This window comes from Scyliorhinus torazame, chromosome 14, assembly GCF_047496885.1.
Source record: "Scyliorhinus torazame isolate Kashiwa2021f chromosome 14, sScyTor2.1, whole genome shotgun sequence".
Taxonomy (NCBI): Eukaryota; Metazoa; Chordata; class Chondrichthyes; order Carcharhiniformes; family Scyliorhinidae; genus Scyliorhinus; species Scyliorhinus torazame.
This window is the reverse complement of record NC_092720.1, coordinates 220,485,938-220,504,900: the sequence shown is the minus strand read 5'-3', so window position 1 is coordinate 220,504,900 and position 18,963 is coordinate 220,485,938. Positions and strand designations below refer to the sequence as shown.

General features: G+C 48.7%; 1 protein-coding gene across 1 annotated transcript in view; it reads right to left on the bottom strand.

The window, feature by feature from the left end:
• Positions 1–18,963, bottom strand: part of LOC140389178 (uncharacterized) — a 137,298-nt gene that overhangs the window by 91,023 nt on the left and 27,312 nt on the right. Inside the window, exons 6-8 of the mRNA XM_072473339.1 lie at positions 15,983–16,323; positions 9,181–9,276; positions 7,627–7,956 (exon numbers count right to left, since the gene is read on the bottom strand). Coding sequence (XP_072329440.1) covers positions 7,627–7,956; positions 9,181–9,276; positions 15,983–16,323 — 767 coding nt within the window. The remainder of the gene's footprint in view (positions 1–7,626; positions 7,957–9,180; positions 9,277–15,982; positions 16,324–18,963) is intronic.

Genomic DNA, 18,963 nt, shown 5'->3' with positions numbered 1-18,963 from the left:
GATCGTGTTTATTTTCTCTCCATTGTTCCTGATCCAATTCTCTTTCAGTTGTGAAGAAAGGTCCTGCCTGAATTGTCTGATCAGCGATTAAGCATTTTGAGTTGTTGATATTCCTGCCAGTACCAGGTATCCAGCAGCAGGTGGCGATATTGCGCTGTAAAACGTTACTGATCTTTGTACAGCTCGACATCACCATCTTCTGGCTGAAAGTGGCACTACAATGAACTGCAACGGAAAATTCAAGATATTTCATTTCTTTTTCATTTTAATTCTGACATTTTTATTTGGGTTGTTTTTATTTACAGTCTGATTGGGATTTTACAATTTGCAAATTAAACAAACACATTTAGTGACAAACTGTTGTCAATGGCGGTTTCTGACCCCCAACCCCGACCTCTTCCATTTGACCCTGATCACGGGGTCAAGTCATTGTGATGTCAGGGATGATGTCACCACCCCAAGGCCCTGCCCCTTTTCCAGATCCGGTTCAGAACCGGAGCAGATTCTCAGAAACTGTTTTTCATCCAAAGTCTGTCTGTGTGTAACTGTGTGTGTGTGTGTAACTGTGTGTGTGTGTAACTGTGTGTGTAACTGGGTGTGTGCAACTGTGTGTGTAACTGTGTGTGTGTAACTGTGTGTGTAACTGTGTGTGTGTGTAACTGTGTGTGTGTGTGTAACTGTGTGTGTGCAACTGTGTGTGTGTAACTGTGTGTGTGTGTGTAACTGTGTGTGTGCAACTGTGTGTGTGTGTAACTGTGTGTGTGTGTGTAACTGTGTGTGTGCAACTGTGTGTGTGTGTGTAACTGTGTGTGTAACTGTGTGTGTGTGTGTAACTGTGTGTGTGCAACTGTGTGTGTAACTGTGTGTGTGTAACTGTGTGTGTAACTGTGTGTGTGTGTAACTGTGTGTGTGTGTGTAACTGTGTGTGTAACTGTGTGTGTAACTGTGTGTGTGTGTAACTGTGTGTGTGTGTGTAACTGGGTGTGTAACTGTGTGTGTGTAACTGGGTGTGTGTAACTGTGTGTGTAACTGTAACTGTGTGTGTAACTGTGTGTGTCTGTGTGTAACTGTGTGTGTGTGTGCAACTGTGTGTGTAACTGTGTGTGTAACTGGGTGTGTGTAACTGTGTGTGTAACTGGGTGTGTGTAACTGTGTGTGTGTGTGCAACTGTGTGTGTAACTGTGTGTGTAACTGGGTGTGTGTAACTGTGTGTGTAACTGGGTGTGTGTAACTGGGTGTGTGTGTGTGTAACTGGGTGTGTAACTGGGTGTCACTGGGTGTGTGTAACTGGGTGTGTGGGTGTGTAACTGTGTGTGTCACTGGGTGTGTGTCACTGGGTGTGTGTAACTGTGTGTGTAACTGGGTGTGTGTGTGCAACTGTGTGTGTCACTGGGTGTGTGTAACTGGGTGTGTGTAACTGTGTGTGTGTAACTGGGTGTGTGTAACTGGGTGTGTGTGTGTAACTGGGTGTGTGTAACTGTGTGTGTAACTGTGTGTGTGTAACTGTGTGTAACTGTGTGTGTGTGTGCAACTGTGTGTCACTGGGTGTGTGTAACTGGGTGTGTGTAACTGTGTGTGTAACTGGGTGTGTGTGTGTAACTGTGTGTAACTGGGTGTGTGTAACTGGGTGTGTGTGTGTAACTGTGTGTGTGTAACTGTGTGTGTAACTGGGTGTGTGTGTGTAACTGTGTGTGTAACTGGGTGTGTGTGTGTAACTGGGTGTGTGTGTGTAACTGGGTGTGTGTAACTGGGTGTGTAACTGAGTGTGTGTGTGTAGCTGTGTGTGTGTAACTGTGTGTAACTGGGTGTGTGTGTGTAACTGTGTGTGTGTAACTGGGTGTGTGTGTAGCTGTGTGTGTGTGTAGCTGTGTGTGTAACTGTGTGTAACTGGGTGTGTGTGTGTAACTGTGTGTGTGTAACTGTAACTGTGCGTGTAACTGGGTGTGTGTGTGTAACTGGGTGTGTAACTGGGTGTGTAACTGGGTGTGTGTGTGTAGCTGTGTGTGTAACTGGGTGTGTGTGTGTAACTGGGTGTGTGTGTGTAGCTGTGTGTGTAGCTGTGTGTGTAACTGTGTGTGTGTAACTGTGTAACTGTAACTGTGTGTGTAACTGTGTGTGTGTAGCTGTGTGTGTGTAACTGGGTGTGTGTGTAGCTGTGTGTGTAGCTGTGTGTATAGCTGTGTGTGTAACTGTGTGTAACTGTGTGTGTGTGTAACTGTGTGTAACTGTAACTGTGTGTGTAACTGGGTGTGTAACTGGGTGTGTGTGTGTAACTGGGTGTGTGTAACTGGGTGTGTAACTGGGTGTGTGTGTGTAACTGTGTGTGTAACTGGGTGTGTGTGTGTAACTGTGTGTGTAACTGGGTGTGTGTGTAACTGCGTGTAACTGTGTGTGTTTAACTGGGTGTGTGTGTGTAGCTGTGTGTGTGTAACTGGGTGTGTGTGTGTAACTGTGTGTGTGTGTAACTGTGTGTGTGTGTAACTGGGTGTGTGTAACTGGGTGTGTGTGTGTAACTGGGTGTGTGTGTGTAACTGGGTGTGTGTGTGTAACTGGGTGTGTGTGTGTAACTGGGTGTGTGTGTGTAACTGTGTGTGTGTGTAACTGTGTGTGTAACTGTGTGTATCTGGGTGTGTAACTGTGTGTGTGTAACTGGGTGTGTAACTGGGTGTGTGTGTGTAACTGGGTGTGTGTGTAACTGGGTGTGTGTGTAACTGTGTGTGTGTAACTGTGTGTAACTGTAACTGTGTGTAACTGTGTGTGTAACTGTGTGCGTGTGTGTAACTGTGTGCGTGTGTGTAACTGTGTGTGTGTAACTGTGTGTAACTGGGTGTGTAACTGGGTGTGTGTGTGTAACTGTGTGTGTAACTGTGTGTGTGTGTGTAACTGTGTGTGTGTGTGTAACTGTGTGTGTAACTGTGTGTGTGTAACTGGGTGTTTAACTGGGTGTGTGTGTGTAACTGTGTGTGTAACTGGGTGTGTGTGTGTAACTGTGTGTGTAACTGTGTGTAACTGTGTGTGTAACTGTGTGTGTGTAACTGTGTGTGTAACTGGGTGTGTGTGTGTAACTGTGTGTGTAACTGTGTGTAACTGTGTGTGTAACTGTGTGTGTGTAACTGGGTGTGTAACTGGGTGTGTGTGTAACTGGGTGTGTGTGTAACTGTGTGTGTAACTGTGTGTAACTAACTGTGTGTGTCACTGTGTCTGTAACTGTAACTGTGTGTGTGTAACTGTGTGTGTAACTGTAACTGTGTGTGTGTAACTGTGTGTGTGTGTAACTGTAACTGTGTGTGTGTGTAACTGTAACTGTGTGTGTAACTGTGTGTGTGTAACTGTGCCTGTAACTGTAACTGTGTGTGTGTAACTGTGCGTGTAACTGTAACTGTGTGTGTGTAACTGTGTGTGTGTAACTGTGTGTGTGTGTAACTGTGTGTAACTGTAACTGTGTGTGTGTGTAACTGTAACTGTGTGTGTGTAATTGTGTGTAACTAACTGTGTGTGTAGCTGGGTGTGTGTAACTGGGTGTGTGTAACTGTGTGTAGCTGTGTGTGTAACTGTGTAACTGGGTGTGTAACTGTAACTGTGTGTGTAACTGTGTGTGTGTGTGTGTAACTGTGTGTGTAACTGTGTGTGTGTGTGTGTAACTGTGTGTGTGTAACTGGGTGTGTGGATGACATCATCAAAATACACTAATCTTTTCACAAATTTAGAAAAGACCTTACGTTGTTTTTATAGAAGAACTGTTTGTTAATTAAAAGGCATTTTTTTCTTGGATTACAATGCGATAAATTCTGTGTGAATAATAAAGTTTCCTTTAATACTCGTCAGTGGAATCGCTCCTGGAGTGAAGATGCCTTTCCTCACAGTTTACAAATTGAAAAATAGTTGGGGTCTCAATATGAATTGGGATCTGGTTCAGGTACCATAACAGGAAAAATTGAGTAGACGAGGGCTGGGATTTTCCTGCCCTTCCCATTGGTAGAGGGATGGGATCCTGTGGTGATGCATGCCACTGGCTGACCAGGAAAATTCCACTGGCTGGACTAGAACATTCCACTGGCTGGACTGGAAAATTCCACTGACTGGACTGGAACATTCCACTGGCTGGACTGGAAAATTCCACTGACTGGACTGGAAAATTCCACGGGCTGGACTGGAACATTCCACTGGCTGGACTGGGAAATTCCATGGGCTGGACTGGAACATTCCACTGGCTGGACTGGAAAATTCCACTGGCTGGACTGGAAAATTCCACGGGCTGGACTGGAACATTCCACGGGCTGGACTGGGAAATTCCACTGGCTGGACTGGAAAATTCCACGGGCTGGACTGGAACATTCCACTGGCTGGACTGGAAAATGCCACTGGCTGGACTGGAAAATTCCACTGGCTGTGCTAGAACATTCCACTGCCTGGACTAGAACATTCCACTGGCTGGACTGGAACATTCCACGGGCTGGACTGGAACATTCCACTGGCTGGGCTGGGAAATTCCACGGGCTGGACTGGGAAATTCCACTGGCTGGACTGGAAAATTCCACGGGCTGGACTGGAAAATTCCACGGGCTGGACGGGAACATTCCACTGGCTGGACTGGAACATTCCACTGGCTGGACTGGAAAATTCCACGGGCTGGACTGGAACATTCCACGGGCTGGACTGGAACATTCCACGGGCTGGACTGGAACATTCCACGGGCTGGACTAGAACATTCCACTGGCTGGACTGGAAAATTCCACTGGCTGGACTGGAAAATTCCACGGGCTGGCCTGGAACATTCCACTGGCTGGACTGGAACATTCCACGGGCTGGACTGGAACATTCCACTGGCTGGACTGGAACATTCCACTGGCTGGTCTAGAACATTCCACTGACTGTACTGGGACATTCCACTGGCTGGTCTAGAACATTCCACTGGCTGGACTGGAACATTCCACTGGCTGGACTGGAACATTCCACAGGCTGGACTGGAACATTCCACTGGCTGGACTGGAACATTCCACAGGCTGGACTGGAACATTCCACGGGCTGGACTGGAAAATTCCACGTGCTGGACTGGAACATTCCACTGGCTGGACTGGAAAATTCCACGGGCTGGACTGGAACATTCCACTGGCTGGACTGGAATATTCCACGGGCTGGACTGGAACATTCCACTGACTGTACTGGGACATTTCATCCCAGACATATTTTCCTTAGGCCAGAATTATCCCACCACACATGCCGCCCCCTCTTGCGTGGCCACCAAAGAACCCGCTGTGGAGAGTTGACTTCGGTGGGACTGGAACACACCGCGGGCAGGAAGCACGTGAAATTCCCACCTTGGTGTTCAGATTAATGAGCAGCGGTCGCATTGAAATGCACAATGGTTAAGGGGCTTTAGAGAGGTAGGGATGTTGTGGCCTGTCGAGGTGAGACCCGCCACGGTAGATTCGGTGGCCTAGCCAATGACTTTCAGTGGGAGTGGATGATCCTGGCAACAGGGGGGACTGGAAAATCCTGCCCAGAGTGTATATTGGGAGAATGTTTGCCCTGGCTGGGGAGAATAGAACTAGGGATCACAATCTCAGAGTGAGGGATCAACCATTGGTTACTGGGAGGTCGTGTGGTGCAGTGGGTCATGTCCCTGGCTCTGAGTCAGAAATTCCAGGTTCGAGTCCCACCTTCGGACCTGACGGCCAAGAAAGGTGCGTTCAAAACGTGGCCAAACAGGCTGATTGTTCACCTGTAAATCCTTCCAAACGTGCCAATGGCCGGTGGTAAGAGCGGGAGAGACTCCTGGTCAGTCACACATGATGTGGAGTTGCGCCCTCTCCAGTTATAATGTGGGGATTTCAGATATATTATCGTGTATATATTTGGTGCAGTCAGCATGAAAAGTCTGGGTTACGGTGCGTATGACCGCTGCAGTCGTGTTTTTAAAAATCCTGTTTGCAAGGCAGCCAGAGGTGCAATTAAAGCATTGCAAAAGTTTGGGCTCATGTATTTATGCTTATATTAAGGGGGTTCCCTGAGGAGAGATAATTCGAAAGAAACAAAGTCCCCGAGCGAGCACATTTAACCACGTGTTTCCTGGCACTCGAGCCCTGAGAAACACGTGTTGAATAAGGGGCCTAAAGAGGGCCTGCGTCGCCAGTACCCCCTGTTGCAGCGAGAGATTGGGACGCCATTTTAAATGGGGCTGGATTCTCCGATCGCTGACGCCAAAATCGCATTCGGCGATCGGCCGGAGAATCCACGTTCACCATGTTTGCGATGCTCCACCGCCTCGAAAATGGCACACTCGGGGAGTACGCCGCACGCTGTCAGGACGGCCTCAGGATGTCACCTGAGGCCCTCTCCTGATGCTCCGTCCCCAATGGGCCGAGTCCCCGACGGCATCGCTCTCGCGTGCTCGCACCATTCAGGGATATCGCGTGGCGGCTGCGGTCTCAGTCGGGGGGACGCCACCACAGTCGGGAGAGGGGGCTGTTCCACTGTCAGAGGGGGCTTCAGCAGGGGCAGCGGGGACTGGTGGGGGGTGGTCTGGGGATGGTGGCGAGGTTGGTTACAGGGTGGCAGTTTTTGGCAGACCGGATCCACCCACGACCGGCGCCATGTTGCATGGCGCGGCCGCCAGAGGCCATCGCGGGCGGGATTCACCTTGCAATGTCTCGCGAGAATGTTTTGAATGTCACAAAGCATGGCGAGCCGGGTAGATACTGGGAGTGGGGGCTCCCGGCTTTCACCGCACACGGCACCGCAGGGAAATGTTTTTCTGGCACAGTGTGGCCGGAAGACCGCAGCCACTGTGTTCAGCTTTGCAAGGTGATGGAGTTAATGGGAGGAGCCAGGACTGAAGCAGTTTCTGGGGTTTCAGTGTAGTTTTAGGTTGGGATGTGAACAGAAGACAAGCAGCTGCTCCCAATACAGTTCAGTTAAAGATCTGCCTGTGGACACACGAGCGGTGTCTTTCCTAAACAGTTCAGTGAAAGCTTTGACTGGGGACAGGCCAGAAGCAGCTGACCTCAAGACAGTGAGTTAAAGATCTGCCGGTGAAAAGGGTTGGCAGGTTAAACAATAAGTTGAGACAGGCAAGAAACTGCAGCTGGTTCCTGAGGGATATCACTTTCTCAAAGTGGTTTATCCCTTTACAGCAAATACTCCTGAGTGTTCTAATTGTATTTCAAAGTGGATTTTGGTTTGAGATGGGTTTGTTTGAGTGGGAGTAAAGATAGCGGTTAAGAGTTATTGTGTCACTGTATTCAGAAACATTGTTCAACTGATAATTGAAAGCTATTTGTATTTATAAGGTTAAAGGTATTAAGACTGTGTTAGTAATTAAGTTTGTTTTAATATGCCATATCCCTGTTTGTGGGCGAAATCACTCCTGCAGCAAGGTATCCTTTCCTCACAGTCATACAGATTAAATAGAATATTGGGGTTTCTGTCCGGTATCCTAGCAACTGTTGGGATCTGGTCCGAGATCGTAATAGGCCCGAATGAGACGGGGAACCTCCTTCTGCCAATCAACGCTCGTTGGAGCTTGAAATGGCAGTTGACGTGTCGGAGTCAGCGGGGACGTATTCCGAACAATTCAGGAAATTCCGGGAATTCTCAGCAGATCTGTCAGCCTTCAGTTCTCGTAACTGGCAAGGTTTCAGGGTTTTTTTTTAGCGCAACCTGCATGATCTTGGACACGGTGTCAAGGAAGCGACAAAGAAAAAAAAACAGATAAAGAGCTACCATTAAAAACTTGATGTTGTCTTGTTCCCTCAGCTCTTGTTCAATATCCTGAACAGCAGCGGAAAGCGATGAGATTTCCTCCGTTATCTTCTCAATCCTCTCCTTCATCTCCTGACTCTTTTCCTCTTTCTCCAGTTTCAGACCTTCCAATACAATCCTCTCTTCCTCACGGAGAAACTGGTGAAGTTTCTCACATTGGGCGTTGATCTGTTTCTCTGCATTTATACCTTGGTCCTGGAGAAAGAGGACGGAGGTTGATAAATAGAAATGAACATTCCAAAAACGTTGTGCAGTTTTCTTCATAAGAATATTCATAGAATCCCTGCAGTGCAGAAGGAGCCCATTCGGCCCATCAAATCGACACCGACCCTCTGAAAGAGCACCTTACCTGGGCCCAATCCTCTGCCCTATCCCTATAACCTTACCTAACCTTTTGGACACTGAGGGGCAATTTATCCTGGCCAATCCACCTAACCTGCACACTTTGGGCTGTGGGAGGAAACCAGAGCACCCGGAGGAAACCCACGCAGACACGGGGAGAACGTGCAAACTCCGCACAGGAAGTTAACCAAGGCCGGAATTAAACCCGGGTCCCTGGCACTGTGAGGCTGCAATGCTGACCACTGAGCCACCGTGTCGCCCCGAGAGTAAAACCCTCTCTTCGGGGAGGCAGTGGTATTGTCGCTGAACTAGTAATTAAAAGAGCCAGGGAAATGCTCCAGTGACCCAGGTTCAAATCCCGCCAGGTCAGGTGGTGAAATTTGTATTCAATAAAATCTGGAATTAAAAGTTTGATGACGACCATGAAACCATTGTTGATTGTCCTAAAAATCCATCTGGTTCACTAAGCCCTTTAGGGAAGGAAATCTGCCGTCCTTACCTGGTCTGGCCGACATGTGACTCCAGACCGACACCAATGTAGTTGGCTCTGTGCCCTCAGCGATACCCACATCCCTTAAATTAATTTCAAAACACTGAGGATTGTGTTGCTGTATTGTATTGAACTCGGGTTTTACCAGAACATGGGAGATTTGCTGAAGTGATATTTTATTTTGGTGACGAATAGAACATAGAACACAGTGCAGAAGGAGGCCATTCGGCCCATCGAGTCTGCACCGATCCACTTAAGCCCTCACTTCCACCCTATCCCCCTAACCCAATGACCCCTCTTAACCCTTTTGGAGACTAAGGACAATTTAGCATGGTCAATCCACCCAACCTGCACATCTTTGGACTTGTGGGAGGAAACCGGAGCACCCGGAGGAAACCCACGCAGACACGGGGAGAACGTGTAGACTCCGCACAGACAGTGACCCAAGCCGGGAATCGAACCTGGGACCCTGAAGCTGTGAAGCAACAGTGCTAACCACACTGTTACCCTGCTGCCCATAAATCCACCTAACCTTGAACTGAATATTGAACTGGTCAAAGAAAAAGAAAGAGTGACATCAAAAGTACCTGAATGTGGTTTAATATTTTCTCATAATCACTTCTCACAGCGTTACAGTCCTTCTTCTTGTCCTGGACTGGCTTCAGGAAGGTTCGCAGCTTCGCCTGAACAAAGAACATCAATTAACGTGAGCATACCATAAATATCTGAAAATTAAATTCCATTTGGTTTATACAATGGAAATTCTCACTGTCTTGAATATAGAAAATGAATAGGTTCCTGTTTTCTATTCACTGGGATGTGAGCACTGCTGTCCCGGCCAGAACAAATTCAAAATTCAATTCCAGAATGTGGGGCCCACTGACTAGACCAACATTATTGCCCATCCCTAATTGCCCCTTGACAAGGTGGTGCTGAGCTGCCTTCTTGAAGCCGCTGCAGTCCCTGAGGTGTAGGTACACCCACCGTGCTGTTAGGGAGGGAGCTCCAGGATTTGGACCCGGCGACACTGAAGGAACGGCCGATATATTTCCCAGTCAGGATGGGGAGTGACTTGGAGGGGAACCTCCAGGTGGGGGCGATCCCAGATATCTGCTGCTCTTGTCCTTCTAGATGGTGCTGGCCGTGTGTTTGGAAGGTGCTGCCTGAGGAACCTCGGTGAGTTCCCGCAGTGAATCTTGTCGATGGTGCACACGGCTGACACTGTCCATCGGAGGGGGAGGGAGTGAATGTTTGTGGAAGGGACGCCATCAAGCGGGGCTGCTTTGTCCTGGATGGTGTTGAGCTTCTTCAGTGTCGGAGCTGAGCTGATCCAGACAAATGGAGAGTTTAACATCTCACTCCTGACTTGTGCCTTCTAGACGGTGGACAAGCTTTGAGGAGTCAGAAGCTGAGTTACTTGCCGTAGGATTCCTAATCTCCAACCTGTTCTGATAGCCAGAGTATTTATATGGCTAGTCCAGTTCAGTTTGTGGTTAACGGTAACTCCAGATGTTGATTGGGGGGGTTCAGTGATGTAATGCCATTGAATGTCAAGGCCGTTGGTTAGATCCTCTCTTGTAGGAGATGGTCATTACCTGGCACTTGTGTGACATGAATGTAACTTGCCACTTGTCAGCCCAAGCCTGGATATTGTCCAGGTCTTGCTACATTTGGACATGGACTGCTTCATTATCTGGGGAGTCATGAATGGTGCTGAATATTGTCCAGTCGTCACCAAACATCACCACTTCTGACCTTATAATGGATGGGAGGTGAAGGAGCTGGAGATGGTTGGGCCAAGGACACTACCCTGAGGAACTGCTGTACCTTAAGGAACTCCTGCAGTGATGTCCTGATGCTGCAACAATTGACCTCCAACCACCACAACATCTTCCTTTGTGCCGGGTATGACTCCAACCAGCAGAGAGTTTTCCCCTGATTCCCATTCCCTCCAGTTTAGCTAGGGTTCCTCAATGCCATACTCGGTCGAATGCTACCTTGATGTCAAGGGCAGTCACTCTCTCCACACTTCTGATATTCAGCTCTGTTGACCACTTTTGAACCAAGGCTGTAATGAGGTCAAGAGCTGAATGACTCTGGCAGAACCCAAACTGAGTGTTTGACCACCCCTAATTGCCCTTGACGGAGTGGCTTGCTAGGCCATTGCAGTGCCATCATGTCGCTGTGGATCTTGACTGACATGCAGACATGTGAGCCAGATTTTTTCTTTTAAACAACAATCGTTTCACGTCATCATTAGATTTTTAAATCCAGATTTTAATTTCATCTGTCATAATGGAGTTTGATAGATTTTTGACATTAAGGATCATAAAATCAAATAATTGACTAGAGTTAAGACCCAGACCAGCCAGGATTTGATTGAATGGTAGGACAAACATTTAGAGGCCGAATTGACTCTTCCTGCCCTATGTGGAGCTCCAGAATTTTATGAGGCCTCTTCTTCTTCACATTCAGCAGTTTGGGGTCGATTTGCAGATTGCTGTCTGGTGGTAAAGTTGGAACGAGGGATCAGCTGCTGTCCATAGGAACCATCTGATCTCCATTTGCTTTGCAAGCCAATCTGTGGTCTGAGGCATGGAGTTAACATTGAGGATATGTTGACTGGAATAGCTTGTGAGAAATGAAGTATCGTTCCACTTATTCTCCTGTTGACCCTGTTGTCCTGCTTCTCTTTGATAAGCAATCATGCAGTGGACGTCATTAGAACTTAGGGATACAGTTTAAAAATAAGGCCTCTCACATTGAAGATGGAGACAGGAAATGTTTTTCCTCTCAGAGAGTGAATTTTTGGAACTCTCTCCCGCCCCCCTCCCCCCAGGGAGCAGTGGAGGCAAGCTCAATGAATATTTTTCACAGATGTAGACAGGGTGTACACTAACAAGGGGAGTCAAAAGTTTCATTCGACCTGGGAGATTACAGGGATCAATAGCCCGTATGAGAGCTGAGGGGGGTGCATATCGACATGACTTGCCCTGACCTTCAATAATGCTGTCGCAATCCCATCGACCAGCAAAAGTTGCAAATGCTATTGTTTTCCCCAGTTTTAGATTTCTTTTGATAATAATGAAAACACTTTTACCGCTGGTCTGATTTGTTTAATCATAGTTACAGAGTTTTACACCACAGAACGAGACCCTTCAGCCCACCGTGACTGTGCCGGCCATTGGGACCTAATCTATTCTAATCCCATTTCCCAGCACTTGGCGGCCTTCTTGAAAGTGAACCCTTGGAAAGCAACGGGTCCTGACGGAGTCCCTGGTCGTGCAGTCAGATCCTGTGCGGACCAACTGGCGGGTGTGTTCGCGGACATCTGCAACCTCTCCCTACTCCGTTCCGAGGTTAAAGAAACTATCACAGCGGTGCCAAAGACGTACCAGGCAATGCACCTCAACAGCAACTGTCCAGTTGCCTTGGCATCGATCATTATGAAGGGCTTCGAGAGGTCGGTCATGAGACACATCAACTCCACACTCCCAGAACCCCTTGATCCACTGCAATTCGCATAACGCCACAACCGGTCCACAGCAGACGCCTTCTCCCTCGCCCGACACTCACCCTGGAGCATCTCAACAACAAGGACTCCTACATCAGATTCCTATTCACTGACTACAGCCCTGCCATCAACACCATAATCCCGGCCAAGCTCATAAAACCCCAAAACCTATGACTTGGCTCCTCCTTCTGCAATTGGATCATCGACTTCCTGACCCATAGACAACAACCAGCAACGATAAACAACACCTCCTCCACAATAGTCCTCAATACCGGGGCCCCATAAGGCTGCGTACTTAGCCCCCTACTCTACTCCCTATACAAACACGGCTGTGTGGCAAAATGTGGCTCCAACTCCATCTACAAGTTTGCTGATGACATGACCGTAGTGGGTCAGATTCATACAATGAGTCAGAATACAGGAGGGAGATAGAGAACCTAGTGGTGTTGTGTTATTACAACAATCTCTCTCTCAACATCAGCAAAACTAAGGAGCTGGTTATTAACTTCAGGAAGTGAAGGATCGTACACACCCCTGTCAGCATCAACGGGGCCGAGGTGGAGATAGTTAACAGTTTCAAATTCCTAGGTGTGCACATCTCCAAAAATCTGTCCTGGTCCACCCACGTTGACGCTACCACCAAGAAAGCACAACAGCGCCTATACTTCCTCAGGAAACTAAGGAAATTCAGCATGTCCACATTGACTCTTACTAATTTTTATAGATGCACCATAGAAAGCATCCTATCTGGCTGCATCACAGCCTGGTATGGCAACTGCTCGGCCCAAGATGAAAAGAAATTACAGAGTCTTGAACACAGCCGAGTCCATCACATGAAGCCGCCTCCCATCCATTGACTCCATTTACACCTCCCGCTGCCTGGGGAAAGCGGGCAGCATAATCAAAGACCCCTCCCACCCGGGTTATTCTCACTTCCAACCTCTTCCACTGGGCAGGAGATACAAAAGTCTGAGAACAGGCACGAACAGACTCAAAAACAGCTTCTTCCCCGCTGTTCCCAGACTCCTGAATGGCCCTCATGGACCGAACTGACCTCTCCACACATCTTCTCTACTGAGTCGCACTACACTCCGTATGCTTCACCCAATGCCTGTGTGTCTGTATTTACATTGGGTATTTATGTATGTCCTGTATTTTTTCATGTATGAAACGATCTGTCTGGACTGTATGCAAAACAATACTTTTCACTGTACACGTGACAACAAATCTAACTCAGATCAAATGTAGCCTTGTATGCTCTGGCATTTTCAGTGCTGATCTAAATGCTTCTTAAATGTTCCCGCCTCCCCCACCCTTTCAGGCTGTGAGCTCCAGATTCCAACCACCCTCTGGATGTAAAAACATTTCCTCAAAATCCCCTCTCAATCACCTGCCCCGAATTTAAATCTATGCTCCGGTTATTGACTCCTCTACTAAGGGGAAAAGTTTCTTCCTATCTACCCGATGCCACTCATTGTTGTGTACATCTCTATCAGGTCTCCCCCTCTTCCCCCACAGCTGCCTCTGCTCTAAGGAGAACCGCCCCGGCCTAACCAGCCTCCCTCCATTGCTGACATGCTCCAGTCCAGGCGACATCCTGGTGAATCTCCTCTGCACCCCCTCCAGTACAATCACATCCTTCCTGTAGTGTGGCGACCACAACTGCACACATTACTCCAACTGTGGCCTAATAAGCGCCATGCAAACCTCCCGCTCTTATAGTCTCTGCTCAGGGAATAAAGTCTTCCTTCTTAACCACCTTACCGACCTGTCCTTCTGCCTTCAGAGATCTATGGACATGCACACCATGATCCCTCTGATCCTCTGTACTTCGGAGCATCCGGCCCTTCCCTGTATATTCGCTTGTCTTGTCAGTCCTCCCAAAATGCATTACCTCGCACTTTTCATGGTTAAATTCCATTTGCCACCATTCTGCCCATCTCACCAGCCCGTCTATGTCACCCTATAAACTCGGGCTGTCCTCTCTATTCACCACACCACCAATTTTTTTGTGACATGGGAGATCTCATTAGATCTCGGTGACGCAACAAGATCGGTAAATTTCTTGAGAGGCATTCTCGCGAGATTTACGTTTCCCGGAATGTGTCGCCGGATCGAATGAGATCTTATGAGACGTCGCATTTTGAATCTCGCCCTCGCTGGGCCAGATCCAGATTAACATATTTAAGCGAGCCAATAGGCTCATTTAAAAATGTTGCCTCACGATTCTCCCGAGGCCCAAGAACAAACACCTGGGAGAGCTCGCCATGCCGCCATTTAGCACTGGTACACACAAACCTGGACCAGGCATAATGGCACCTGGGGGTGTCTCCCAGGGCATAGGAGACTCCCGGGTAGTCGGGCTCTGGGCAGGTTCGTATCTTGGCATTCCCGCTTGGTACTGCCAACATGGCACCGAGCACTGTCACCCTGGCACACTGCCGGGCGCACTGCCGGGGTGCCAGGCTGGAAGTGCCAAAGTGCCCTGATGCTAAATTGCTTGTGCTAGGATCGGACCTGGTAGCGGCCTGCTCTCAGGAGGGATTGGGGGGCTTGAGGACCTCCTAAGAGGTAGGTTGGGGAAGTGGGAGGCGTCCGGTATTGATTTGGTATCTGAGGAGAGTCAAGAGATCGTAGAATCATTGAATCATAGAATTGACAGTGCAGAAGGAGGCCATTCGGCCCATCGAGTCTGCACCGGCCCTTGGAAAGCCCACACCGCCATCCTATCCCGTAACCCAGTAACCCCACTTCACCTTTTGTTTGAACACTAAGGGCAATTGATCATGCCCTTTCCCTGCAACCCCATCTAACCCGCACACCCCTGGACACTAAGGGGCAATTTAGTATGGCCAATCCACCTAACCTACACATCTTTGGACCGTGGGAGGAAACCGGAGCACCCGGAGGAAACCCACGCAGACACAGGTGGAGCGTGCAGACTCCGCACAGTCTGTCACCCAAGCCGGGAATCGACCCTGGGACCCTGGAGCTGTGAAGCAACAGTGCTAACCACTATGCTACCGTTTTTAAACTCCACCCTGATCTCCTCCTGCACTGACGAGCTGAGCTGGTTAGTTCAGGAAATGAGGTAAGTACGGCCTTGTCGGGACGTTCCTCACCGGAGTCCTGCTTCATAGCGGAGTTGTTCTTGGCGCTACTGGCACTGAGGCAGACCATGCTACACGTGCCTGAAATGAAACTCTGATTTTGCACGTTAAATCATGCCCACTACCTCCTTACGGATTCAAAATAAATTTATTTTCCCACACTTCCAAATTGCTTATTCCTGTTAAAGCTGCCTCTGTCTGGGCTGTTCTTTCGGAAAAGGCCCGAAAAAATGGATCTGCCTGTTTCATGATCCCGGTTATTTTACCATATTGCCAAAGGCTGTTGGAGAGGTGTCGGTGATAGAACGATTCATGCTGGCACTAACTGCTTCAGATCTGGATCAGGCAGTTGAAGGGCTCGTCTACATTAATCAATCTAACACTTGCACGTTTTATCCCTGGCCTCCGAAAACAACAATACAACTCGCAGCCCAAGTAATGGGCTGGTTTCGCACAGTGGGCAAAGACAGCTGGCTTGTAATGCAGAGCAAGGCCAGCAGCACGGGTTCAGTTCCCGGACCAGCCTCCCCGAACAGGCGCTGGAATGTGGTGACTAGGGGCTTTTCACAGGAACTTCATTGAAACCTACTTGTGACAATAAGCGATTATTATTATTACTAATGGCTCTGTAATGACATAAATACAAACACAGTATCAAAAATGTCTTAAGTATTGACAGCCAGGCCTCAACCCCAAGTCAATGAACACCATTGTGATCAGGATCGATTCTGTTAGGTCCCTCTGCTTTACACAGTATCTCCTCACCTTAAACACTTCAGCAGCTTCTTCCAGCGGCAGCAACCCGTGGGTTTGGTGGCTTTTTGAACTCTGGCAAACAACACAGATGAGCTGATTGTCCGTTTTGCAAAACAATTTCACCTTCTCCTTGTGGAGGCTGCACAGCTCCTTCCTCTGATCGTTTCTCAGCATCTCCCAAAAGTTGGACATCTCGGAGGGTTGCTCAGGTCCAACCGAGTTGAAAATTGGCGGTCCCGTATCAATTGGGCCACTTGTCAGTCGCTGCCGCTGGCTCCAGTGGCAATAAGTACATCTCAGAACAGGACAGGCAATTGTGATGAGCAGAAATGGATTGTTGAATAACCAGACTTGGTTCATTCATTTCCTTCAGGGAGCCTTCCATCGTGACCGGGTGTGAGCTGAACATTTTTAAAAGGCGTTAAGCCTTGTGTGCTTTTATGCGCAAAGAGACTTGGGTGTATTCGTAGAAGGAATGCAGCAGGTTGACACGTAAGTTCAGTGAGCCATTAGGGAGGCAAATGGCATGTTGGCCTTTATTTCAAGGGAGTTGGAATACAAAAACTAAACCAGTCTTGCTGTAATTATGCAACATTTCGGTGAGCCTGTAACTGGATGGCTGGGTGGAGTTTAGGTCCCCATGTATCAGAAAGAATGTACTTATATTGCAGGCCGCATAGCCAAGGCTTAATCATAGAATTTACAGTGCAGAAGGAGGCCATTCAGCCCATTGAGTCTGCACCGGCTCTTGGAAAGAGCACCCTACCCAAGGTCCACACCTCCACCCTATCCCCATAACCCAGTAACCCCACCCAACACTAAGGGCAATTTTGGACACTCAGGGCAATTTATCATGCCCAATCCACCTAACCTGCACATCTTTGGACTGTGGGAGGAAACCGGAGCACCCGAAGGAAACCCACGCACACACGGGGAGGATGTGCAGACTCCGCACAGACAGTGACCCAAGCCGGAATCGAACCTGGGACTCTGGAGCTGTGAAGCAATTGTGCTATCCACAATGCTACCGTGCTGCCCCAATTAATAGATTGGTTCCTGGGATAAGGAGAGTGTCCTACGATGAGAGGCTGAGCAAACGAGGCCTAAATTCTCTGGAGTTTAGAAGAAGGAGAGGTGATCTCATTGAAACCAACAAAATTCTGAAGGGGTTTCAAAGAATCATAGAATTCATAGTGCAGAGGAAGGCCATTCAGCCCATCGGGGCTGCACCGATTCTTTGAAAGAGCTCCCTGCCTAGGCCCAATCCCCCATAACCTCAACGAGGGGCAATTCATCATGGCCAGTCCACCGAACCTCCACATCTTTGAACTGTGGGAGGAAACCGGAGCAAACCCACGGCGACACAGGGAGGATGTACAAACTCCACACTGACTGTCACCCAGGGTTGGGATCAAACCCAGTGTCCCTGGTGCTGCGAGGCAGCAGTGCCAACCACTGTGCCACCGTGCTGCCCGTTTAATAGGGTGGACACTGAGAGATTGTTTCTGCGGGTCGAGGAGTCAAAAACAAGGGGAGCGCAGTCTCAATAAGAAGCTGACCATTTCGGACCAGGATGAGAAGAAATTACTTCACTCCAAGAGTTGTGAATCTAGGGAATTCCCTATCCCAGTGGGGCGTGCATGCTTCATCAATGAATATCGTTAAGGCTGGGATAGACAGATTTTTGGTCCCATAGCGCGTTTAACCGCTCGCAGCGCCGAGAAACACATAGTTATACAACCCAACCGCGTTGTATAAGGTTCCTCAGCGGGGAACGCGGCCGAGAGCACATCACACCATTTTGTGCACTAAGGACCACTTGCTGGAATTCCCCAGTGTAGCAAGAGATCGGGCATCCTGATCTCCGAGGAACCCGAAGCGACCACCATCCCCAACCCACTTTAGGAGGGCACCCCAGGCCAATTTTAAAAAATGCCAGCTTGGCACCTTAGCAGTGCCAACCTGGCAATGCTCCTGCCAGCTGGTAGTGCCATCTGGGCACCTTGGCAGTGCAGGGTGCCCAGGTGTCACCAGCAGCACCAGGGTGCCACCTGTCCAAAGGGCATGCAGCTGGAGGCCTCCAATCCCCAGGGAGGCCCCCACAAGCACCATCATGTCTGGTCCCTGTTTGTGGGGACCAGTTCTGTACAGCACTCACCCAAGCCTCTGAGGCAAAGGGGATAAATCACAAAGACTCAGGTACCTGGGGAATCTGCACATTAACGCGAGACTAGCTGTCTCTCTCTGCTATGCAGATTTGCTACAAAGTGATTCCGCCCATTTACACCGTAACGCCTTGCGAGATCGCGTTAGATCTCATCAGGCGTTGCGAACTGGGTAGATCCTGGGAGCGGAGTCTCCCGGCTTTTATTTTCCACACGGTGAGCAGCTTTTTGGGTGCAGCGTGACCATTGGATCGTGGCAATGGCTTCAGTCACCCGCTATTTAATTGGAGAAAAGTTCCGGTATTGATGTCGGACAAGCAGTGGGATAATGTTGAGACTGTGCAGGAGTCAAGAGAGACGGTGGTGAATTAGAGCTTGAAGTTATTAGCATGCATGCAGAAGCAAGGAATGAGCAGAGAATCCATATTGTAAAGATCGATGAGGTGAAATAAATGAAATATTATGAATGATTATGAAGCAGGAATATTTGTGCATCTGAAATGAAAAACAAAAAATGCTGGAAATACTCAGAAAACTCTGTGGGGAGAGAGACACAGACACTGTTATCGTTTCTGTACCTTCCACCGGAACAGGACACCATTAGAGATGTAACAGGTGTCATAATATACACCAGTATATCATGGTGCAGACACACTGATGGACACACAGTGGGACCAATCAACACACACAACACCGCAGCCAATCACCAGTGAGAGCACACGCACTATAAAGACAGGGGGCATCAGAGTTCCCGCTCATTCGAATTGCAGCTAGCTAGGAGCACAGAGCTCACAGCCTGTAACACAGACATTCACCATGTGCTGA